The sequence below is a fragment of the Anabrus simplex genome, chromosome 1 (assembly GCF_040414725.1).
Source record: "Anabrus simplex isolate iqAnaSimp1 chromosome 1, ASM4041472v1, whole genome shotgun sequence".
NCBI lineage: Eukaryota > Metazoa > Arthropoda > Insecta > Orthoptera > Tettigoniidae > Anabrus > Anabrus simplex.
In genome coordinates this window covers 1,790,549,275-1,790,560,097 of record NC_090265.1, presented here as the reverse complement: position 1 = coordinate 1,790,560,097, position 10,823 = coordinate 1,790,549,275, and the positions used below count along the sequence as shown (strand labels likewise).

Sequence of the window (10,823 nt, the reverse complement as noted above, 5' to 3'; positions counted from 1 at the left end):
CATATAAACATAAATTGTCGTGTTCTATTTTGGGATAATATATCAGAATGAATTTTAATATTATTATTTTCTTAAGAACTCGTCTCATACAAGATAGCAATTTTCATTTCTTTAAATATTCGTACAGGAAGTATCAAATGATTGGTCAGCTGAAGTCGGCCATGATTTTCAATGACTGGATTTATATGCCCTCTTTATGGGACATTCGGAAGTTCGTTGCAGATGCAGAGTAAATGAACTAAGGGGAACTTTTGGTAAATTATAATATGTTTTGGCCTCAACTATTTATGCTCTATCATAATGATCTAAATAATTCATTCACTGCTCGAAAGTGTCATGGGAGTTCTGTGTGATATTGATCATTATTTTACTTTCTACATAAGTTCGCGAGTAGGTTAAGGTTAATCTTCACAATATGCCAGTTTATTTATTAAATTGTTTGCTACATAAACATACTTATCTTCAAGAATGTTTATTAATTGAGGAGTGCATTAGTAATATGACTTTAGAATTTGCAGAATAACAACACCATGTTACGGCTGCCGCTGTGCAGGGCTCTGGGCTACCCCAGTAGCCAAGTAGTATCCCTCCTCGTCAGAGGAACAGCTTCCAAGGCTCCAGAAAAGATAGAAGTCTTTATCGACGATAAAAAAGTTATGGTTGACCCAGGCACCACAGTTCTGCAGGTGAGTGATTCTTGTGTTATACTTTTATGAGTAGTTCGATGATGTGTATTACTTCTAGGGCCTATGGATAATCACGAATAAAAGTCTGTTTCTAATTCCTAGGCGGCTGCTATGGTTGGTGTGGAAATTCCAAGGTTTTGTTACCATGAACGTCTTTCGGTAGCTGGCAATTGTCGAATGTGTCTTGTAGAAGTGGAGAAGTCACCTAAGGTAGGTCTAACCTAACAGGTGGTGGTAAATAATGTAACACTCTCAGGGTGCCAGCTGCTTCAGGCTGAGGTGCCCCTTTAATTGAGTGTGCTGGCTCCCCAGTAGAGATAAGTTAAGCCACTGAAATCCAGCAGGCAGCATCTGTTCTCCAAGTTCTTGCAGTAGGGTTCCTTTATAGTCACTGACAGTGGTGGAAAAAATTAATTAAAGTGTCATTATTTATTAGACAAAAAAAGACAGTGAATTAAACTAATTTATATAACTACATAGGCCTATTTGAAATGTTTGGTTTGGGTAAGCCCATAGTGTAAATAGTGAAAAGCTGTGACATCATTAGTCCAGCCCGTGGACCGCTATTCGCACAGACGCGTAACGACTGTCGTTTGTTTTCTCGCTCGCGGCCGCCTTGGAAAGGATGTTCTGCACCAGTGCTCAGTGTTGCCAACCTCTGTACTAAGGAACTATGCTTCAAATTGTATACGTTTAGGACAGGATCTAGGCAAGACGATTGGTCTGGACGGTTAGGATTATTGCCGTGGATAAGACCATTGGTCTGGACGGTTAGGATTCTTGCCGTGGACAAAACCATTGGTTTGGGCGATTAGAAGCCGCGAAGCGGCGCTAGGCCCCTAGTTTCGTATACGGTTAGGATAGGATCTAGGCAAGACCATTGGTCTGGATGGTTAGGATTCTTGCCGTGGACAAGACCATTGGCCTGGACGGTTAGGATTCTTGCCGTGGACAAGACCATTGGTCTGGGCGGTTAGAAGCGGCGTTAGGACTCTAGTTTCTTATACGGTTAGGATAGGATCAAGGCAAGATCATTGGTCTGGACGGTTAAGATTCTTGCCGTGGATAAGACCATTGGTCTGGGCGGTTAGAAGCCGCGAAGCGGCGTTAGGCCCCTAGTTTCGTATACGGTTAGGATAGGATCTAGGCAAGACCATTGGTCTGGATGGTTAGGATTCTTGCCGTGGACAAGACCATTGGCCTGGATGGTTAGGATTCTTGCCGTGGACAAGACCATTGGTCTGGACGGTTAGGATTCTTGCCGTGGACAAGACCATTGGTCTGGGCGGTTAGAAGCCGTGAAGCGGCGTTAGGCCCCTAGTTTCGTATACGGTTAGGATAGGATCAAGGCAAGACCATTGGTCTGGACGGTTAGGATTCTTGCCGTGGATAAAACCATTCGTCTGGACGGTTAGGATTCTTGCCGTGGACAAGACCATTGGTCTGGGCGGTTAGAAGCCGCGAAGCGGCGTTAGGCCCCTAGTTTCGTATACGACTTGCGCTTTTATTGTGCTGCGGTTGGTAACGGATTATCATCAACATACTTGACAGGAAGGAGATCCCGTGCCACTTTACATTGGCCAATAAGAATACAAGTACTTACTTCAGAAATGAGCATGGCGTGTAATAATCTTTATTAGGTTATAAAAGTAAATATACTTCTTGGGGCGGGATGGTGGGTTCCTGGACATCGCAAAGAACACACCTCTCCTCTGAGACGCTCTCCAAGTAAGATTTCACTAATTCCACTCGCTTGTAACATTAAAAATTACGCCGGTCTACGGGCTGTACTAATGCCTGACTGTATATCGAGATGATGAATGTGATGATTTATTTATTTGTCTTCTCTCAAGTGGCGAAGTTAGGGCGCATGGCCCTCTCTTACACTTAACCGCACTTACATTACTTTTATGCAGATATGTTATAATTTATTAGATTTATATTATACTAACACACTCGCTATGACTCTCGCTCACATTTATAAAGGAATTAAAATAATATACTACCGGGCGAGTTGGCCGTGCGCGTAGAGGCGCGCGGCTGTGAGCTTGCATCCGGGAGATAGTAGGTTCGAATCCCACTATCGGCAGCCCTGAAAATGGTTTTCCGTGGTTTCCCATTTTCACACCAGGCAAATGCTGGGGCTGTACCTTAATTAAGGCCACGGCCGCTTCCTTCCAACTCCTAGGCCTTTCCTATCCCATCGTCGCCATAAGACCTATCTGTGTCGGTGCGACGTAAAGCCCCTAGCAAAAAAAAAATAATATACTGTAAATTAACCAATATGAAATAATATTGCTCACACACACACACACACACACACACACACACACACACACACACTCAATCAATCAATCAATCAATCAATCAATACTGATCTGTATTTAGGGCAGTCGCCCAGGTGGCAGATTCCCTATCTGTTGCTTTCCTAGCCTTTTCCGAAATGATTTCAAAGAAATTGGAAATTTATTGAACATCTCCCTTGGTAAGTTATTCCAATCCCTAACTTCCCTTCCTATAAATGAATATTTGCCCCAGTTTGTCCTCCTGAATTCCAACTTTATCTTCATATTGTGATCTTTCCTACTTTTATAAACGCCATTCAAACATATTCGTCTACTAATGTCATTCTACGCCATCTCTCCGCTGACAGCTCGGAACATACCACTTAGTCGAGCAGCTCTTCTTCTTTCTCTCAATTCTTCCCAACCCAAACATTGCAACATTTTTGTAACGCTACTCTTTTGTCGGAAATCACCCAGAACAAATCGAGCTGCTTTTCTTTGGATTTTTTCCAGTTCCTGAATCGGGTAATCCTTGTGAGGGTCCCATACACTGGAACCATACTCTAGTTGGGGTCTTACCAGAGACTTATATGCACTCTCCTTTACATCCTTACTACAACCCCTAAACACCCTCATAACCATGTGCAGAGATCTGTACCCTTTATTTACAATCTCATTTATGTGAAATATCATCTCTCTGATTTGGTCCTACTGCAATAAAGCATTTGTATCTCTTGCACCTGCAAAACCAAACCAATAAACACATTCACATTTTCTTTACATATAACGCACATATCCACTGTCATATAGGCATTATATAAGTATAATTTCAATAATGGCAAAAATACAACATTACATTCTTGTATCAAGATGTTAACAAGATTTTGGAGGTTAGAAAAGATATTCGAATTACCTGCAGTCATCTCCAACTCTCTTGGCACTTATTTGTTTGCCTACATGGTTAATATGCGCTTCACCACTGAGTTTTGCTTTCTTGATTAGGTCCTTTTTATGAAGTGCTCTCTTTCGCTTTCGAGGCCTAATATCAAGAGCTACATCATTGCAGCTGTTACCATCCATGTTGTTATTCCTTCAATGCAAATGTTGCCAAACTTCTGAGAAAAACAACCCATGTCATTTGACAAGGGTCGTTCTTCCAGAACTGGCAATTGACATAGGTTGTTTTTCCAGAACCACTGATATTATCAAAGGCTATATTCTTTGACAAGGCCTGTTTTTCTCGAAACCATAAGCACAAACAGATGCCAGACGTCCTGCACTCCCCGTTGATATCGATAACTCGTTTTTGACAAAAAAGTGACGTGGGTTGTTTTTCCTATCAACCCTTCAATTAATAACTGGTTTGATAGAAGGCAGTTTGGGTTTAGGAAAGGTTATTCCACTGAAGCTCAACTTGTAGGATTCCAGCAAGATATAGCAGATATCCTGGATTCACAAGGTCAATTGGAATGTATTGCGATTGACTTGTCTAAGGCATGTGATAGGGTAGGTCATGGGAGATTACTGGCAAAAATAAGTGCAATTGGACTTGACAAAAGAGTGACTGAATGGGTGGCTCTGTTTCTAGAAAATATAACGCAGAGAATTAGAGTAGGTGAAGCTTTATCTGTCCCTATAAAAATTAAGAGGGGAATTCCTCAAGGCAGTATTATTGGACCTTTACGTTTTCTTATATATATCATTGATATGTGTAAAGAAGTGGAATCAGAGATAAGGCTTTTCGCAGATGATGTTATTCTGTACAGAGTAATAAATTTATAAGATTGTGAGCAACTGCAAAATGACCTCGATAATGTTGTGAGATGGACAGTAGGCAATGGTATGATGATAAACGGGGATCAAAGTCAGGTTGTGAGTTTGACAAATAGGAAAAGTCCCCTCAGTTTTAATTACTGTGTTGATGGGGTGAAAGTTCCCTTTGGGGATCATTGTAAATACCTAGGTATTAATATAAGGAAAGATCTTCATTGGCAGGGGTAGAAGAAAATAGAAATAATTCAGTAGCCAGCCTCTTTTTATCAGGCGCCAGCATATTTTTTTACATGATGAAAACCACAGGTTAGACTAGAATAAAGCTACGTATTGTTTTTGAAATGTGACAAAGTAGTATAGTCTCAGTTCATATAATGGAAATTTATATTTTAAGAGGTACCCAAATAATCACGTCACCTTCAAGGTCAGCGTCTTTTAAAATTACACTACTCGTGCCTGTTTGATTTCCCACCAAAACACCAACGATCAATACATTTTGTTGCATCAAAGTCCTTTAAAGATATTATCATGAGATCACAAAAGTTTTTCTCGGCAAGCTTGGTTCGCAGTTTGTGTTTAATCATGTTCATCGTGCTGAACCCTCGCTCACGTGATGAGTCTATACAGGAGTTGTTGCCACTATATACTAAGCTATTTTTTATTTGTTTTACGTCGCACCGACACAGATAGGTCTTATGGTGACGATGGGATAGGAAAGGCCCAGGATTGGGAAGGAAGCGGCCATGGTCTTAATTAAAGAACAGCCCCAGCATTTGCCTGGTGTGAAAGGAGGTTTCTTAAAATCGGAAATCGTCCTTTCACAGTCCGCGATTTTTCAAGTAGATCATTCAGTGGAAAACCTTTCCAGACTACTTCGAACTTGTACCACTTGCTCAGTATGTCTTCTACGTTGTTCTCCTCAATTTGAAGGTGTTTTGAAAAATGAATGGCAAGAAGCTGTATTTCACTATTGCCATAATTTTCCAGTTGCTTTCCTGATTGCCAGAAATATGTGTCAATAAGACCAGTGGAACTTTGTATGTCTTCATTTTGAAGAAATGTGTCTTTCAGAAAGGTAACTCCACTTGCCAAAATATGTTCCTTGTCGCTCGTGAAATTCTTATTCGACACACCCGATAACTGTATTCCACTGAAAACTCCTGAAAGTATTATAGGAGAAAAAATGTTCTGCCATTGGGCCCTTGGTGTTGTGAAGTTGCTGCAATGAATTGCATTATTTGCATGCACTCTTATCTGACTTAAAATCAGAACATGCCTCAGAAATACAAGTGAAAGTCTTTTGAATATACTTAGAAGTCACACAAGAAGTGAATTATTATGACAAATTTGAAGTCCTTGATCTTCTTTAGAAGACCTTTAGCCGTGATTCAGTCTTCACCTTTCCTTTCAGAAATACTCTCTAAATACACAACTAACCATTCCCAGTCTTTGACAGCTGCATGCAAAGCATTTAATTTGCTTGCTACCCATCTAACTTGGTGTAGGTATACTCCAATTTAGATATTACACATTTCAGCAACTCCGAAATTTCCTTCACTTCGCGAAGTCGTTTTGGCGAATGTCGATAAAACATATAGTTTCCTGAGTATAGAATCAATTTCATCAATGATTTTTAAGTTTCAAATTTTTCAGTGAGTTAAGAGTAATGAGTTGGTGTTGACTGTGCAACACAGTGAACGTTTTACCAAGTTCTCAATTTTTTTCAGATATTTTTGTAACCATATCATTATGGACACCACTCACACATGGTGTTCCATCAGACCCTATACCTATTAGTTTTGTACCGTGAAGAGTTCTCCAAGCCCTAACTGAAGCAATTCTGTTTCTAGAGCCTCCATATAGCTATTGCTTGTTGCATTCTCCTATGACACAATAGAAAGTCACCTTATTTAAAAGAAAAGAATGTGAAGTATCAGCTCCTCATCATCAGATTTATCTGTTGATCCATCGAGTAAGATACTGACATGAAGTTTCCTTAATGCCACATATAAAATCTTCACGAAGATCTAAGGCAATGTATGAAATAAATTCTCTGCATTGTGTATCATTCACATACTTCTCAAAATCAGTACCATTCAACTTGCGTAACAATGTAACCAAACCTTCAAAATCAGCGTAGGGTCTGCTATTTTTTGCAATATGATAAGATGCCATTAACAATGCATTCATATGCTGTAACATATTAATATTAATTTTCTTTACGCACTTCGCTAAAAGTACTGAAATTTCCGTTTGCCTGAAAATTGAAATTTCGAAGTATTTTTAATGTTTGACCTATCATTGTCTTGAACACCATAACACTACAGTCGGCACTTCCATCAAGTGTTTTCTCGCATTCGCTCGCTTCTGTATCACTTAGTGTTACATTTACGGGCCCTACTTACGAAGAAATCTGAAAGAGTACACTGTTCTTTACTCGCATCAGTCAATTTGTGCGGCTTTGTTCCTTTCATTTTGCCGATTTTCTCAAGTATAACACAGGAACGTAAAACATATCAGTGTCAAATGGCTTCCGAGTTCGCGGGCTTCGATGTCTGATGCTACGTTGCCAATTTTCCATAAACGCACAGGAATAAAAACAACCGTATTTATAAAGTGCAAACCGTTCAATACCAAGATTCTGTAATTAAATTAAAAGCATAAATATTGTTCGGTGAAAATACAATAATTGATAAACACATCATTCCGTATGTTCTAAATGCAAAGAATGAATTCCACGGGAATTTATCAGCACTGCTTTGGCGGCAATAGTTTGGGAACGGCTAGTCACGGGAAGGAAGGCGGTAATGTAGTGTTTGTGGAATTATTTAATGTAGTAGTTCTCTGCATTTCTCCACAACTCTGGTCTGATCTTTGTACTCGGCTACCGACAGCTGATCATCTGTAATGGAACTCGATGTGTTACTATAGGCCTATATCCACATGAAAGGATTCTTGTTTGACAGGTTACAACGATGTCTCCCATGACCGCTAGGCAGCTCCCGCGCAGAAATGAAACGTCCAGTTCCAAGGTACGAAGAGCAATTACAGAATTCAAGACTCTGCCAAAAGCACTGCAAATGTTTATTGCACATATTAGAATATATGAGCTACAGGAAAAAACGTGAAACACCACACGACTTGTTACTTTGTAAAGTGGTGGGAACGTACATGTAAGGGAACTCCGCATTTCAAAAAATAAATTTTCAAAACCGAATTTGAAAATTCAGGAGCCAGGTAAAAATGTTCAGGCGCCATGGCGACTGGGCGCCCGGTATTTTTCGACCCCTGTTCATTGGGGTAATCGCATAAATATGATTGTAAATAAAGGGTACAGATCACTGCACATTGTTATGAGGGTATTTAGGGGTTGTAGTAAGGATTTGTTCTGAGCGATTTCCGACAAAATAGTAGCGTTACAAAAATGTTGCAAACTTTGGCCTGGGAAGTCTTGGGAGAAAGGAGACGAGCTGCTCGACTAAGTGGTAGGCCTATGTAAAATTTTTCTTGAATAAAATTACTGTGTCCACCTATTCAATACAATTGTATTTTGTAGTGATTAAATTGTATTGTATAGGTGGGCACAGTAATTTTACTCAAGAAAGAATTTTACTTATTGTATCTTCAATACTGAACAAAATGAGATTAGTTACTTGTAAGTGGTATGTTCCGAGCTGTCAGTGGAGAGATGGCGTGGGCGGACATCAGTAGACGAATAATTTTGAGTGGTGTCTTTAAAAGTAGGAAAGATCACAATATGAAGATAAAGTTGGAATTCAAGAGGACAAATTGGGGCAAATATTCGTTTATAGGAAGGGGATTTAAGGATTGGAATAACTTATGTTGAATAAATTTCCAATATCTTTGCAATCATTTAAGAAAAGTCTAGGGAAACAACAGATAGGGAATCTGCCACCAGGGCAACTGCCCTAAATGCAGATCAGTAGTGATTGATTGATTGATTGATTGATTGATTGATTGATTGATTGATTGATTGAAACAAACCAGTGATAATGCAGAATGCAATGACCAAAACTACCAGTTTACTGATAACCACGGAAAGGACGGAAAAGAAAACGTCCACATAAGAGTAGAAAAGAACGAAAGAAAAGATGCCAGCGGAATGAAGCATACATTAGCCAACAAGGTAATGTTATTGAACCAAGAGAATTCCGAGACTTTCACTGCCGATCAGAATATCATAAGAAAGTAAGTTGAGAAGACAGGAAAAACGAGTTTGACCAATTTTGGAACCTGCCATATGAAGGTAAATTTCTATACATTGCTAAAAAAGTAATTGTAAGCCAAGTGAAGAGGAAGAGGACAAAAGATGCGAGTAGAAGGTCGTTCTATTAAAGAACTATTTAAAATAGTGTTTACTTGAGTCCGCCTTGTCAATACATCTTACAATGATAGAAAACTATTTATTTTACCATACATGTTTCGGGAAAATCATCCATTCCCTTCATCAGTGATGTCAGGTCAAGGAATAAAACATTGTTTACATGTTTGGCATGTCAATTTGTAAATTCCTGATTTATTAAAAATAAATTTATTCTCTGTTTTATCTGAATTGAAAGTTATCTTATTAGTATTATCATCAGTTTTGTTGAGACATTGATGTTCCTTTTCCTGGAAAAAAAAAAAAAAAAATTGAATCAAGTTTAAATGAGAGAAGTACAGAAGATAACCCATTGTATAAACTAGCATTTGATCATTTAAGGAAGAAAATGAAGAAAAACTAGAAGATCTCTACGTAGGCATTGGCATTCCACAGTGCTGGATATAGGCTATATACTATTGTCTGAAACCTTGTCAGGAAATGTCAGTAGAAACTGGAAAACGGTGCTTAGGGCCACTTCTACAATATTTCAACTGATACTTCTGTTTCACCTTATGCACACTTATTCATCAGCGGCCTTGAACATGGTGTATTTATGACATTCACGTTAGTGCTTGTGTTCACGCCCTCATGTTGTTGGCATTATGTTCTTATCACTGTGGTATTCCACTAACAATTTTTAATGAACTGTTTTAATTAGATTGTTTTTAGGCTGAAGATGTCCTAAATTAAGGGTGAAATATGTCCCATTTAACTGATAGTCTGTTTATGTAACCACAATAAGTGAAAAGAATAGTATTGAATAGGTGGGTTGAAAATTTTCAATACGGACCAAAAATGAGATAACATGTAACACGCCGGGCTGAGTGGCTCAGACGGCTAAGGCGCTGGCTTTCTGACCCCAACTTGGCAGGTTCGATCCTGGCGCAGTCCGGTGGTATTTTAAGGTGCTCAAATATGTCAGCTTCGTGTCGGTAGATTTACTGGCACGTAGAACTACTCCTGCAGGACTAAATTCCGGCACCTCGGCGTCTCTGAAAATCATAAGAGTAGTTAGTGGGACGTAAAACAAATAACATTATTAAGATGTAACACAGCTGTTTGCCCAATGATGTTGATTTTCGATACATTGAAAGTGCCCTTAAGTTCCAGCAAAGATTATATTCACCAGCAGATTATATGGAAGTTATGAGCAAATGCCGAAAGAACAACAAACTTGTCGTCAAAGAAATGAGAAAAGAGAATTTTAAACGCACATCTTCTATTGCAAAAGAGACAATAAACAGGAAGAAAGACACCAATGGTAAGGTGGCTAAAAACACGGTAAATTGAAATAAGTAAGGAGAAGCCATGGTTGCCTACTTTGAAATGAGCTTTTGATGACACAGAAGGCTAAGAAATGAATTTGAAAAGGAGAAGCACACGCCAGGATGACCAGAACAACTTTAGTTTTTGCCTTGATGATCTATGGCAGGGCCTCTCAAACGCCCAAAATCTCACGCGTGCAGATCGAAGCGCAAGAGCTCCGTGCACTGTGCATCGCTGCCGCTCGGCATGGCTCGGATCAACGCTTCGTCTCTGGGCTACTCGGCTAAGCTCGGCTCAACTCGCCTATTCTCGGCTCAAGTCAGCCTGGATTTGGAGCGCTACGGCGCAAGTGGGGCAGAAGGAGACAGGCGGAGCGAGCGAGACAGGCGTGAGGAAAGAGAGAGTAAGCGCTATTGCTTCAAATCGAGG

General features: G+C 39.7%; 1 protein-coding gene across 2 annotated transcripts in view; it reads left to right on the top strand.

The window, feature by feature from the left end:
* The first annotated feature begins 130 nt into the window (after positions 1–130).
* Positions 131–10,823, top strand: part of ND-75 (NADH dehydrogenase (ubiquinone) 75 kDa subunit) — a 155,846-nt gene continuing 145,153 nt past the window's right edge. The window contains exons 1-3 of one of the 2 annotated variants that reach the window (XM_067138625.2): positions 131–254; positions 519–686; positions 789–896. In XM_067138625.2, the coding sequence (XP_066994726.2) occupies positions 531–686; positions 789–896 (264 nt within the window). In that variant the 5' untranslated portion in view covers positions 131–254; positions 519–530. Of the gene's footprint in view, positions 255–509; positions 687–788; positions 897–10,823 lie in introns of both variants that reach the window. The other variant, XM_067138626.2, reaches the window with a different exon arrangement.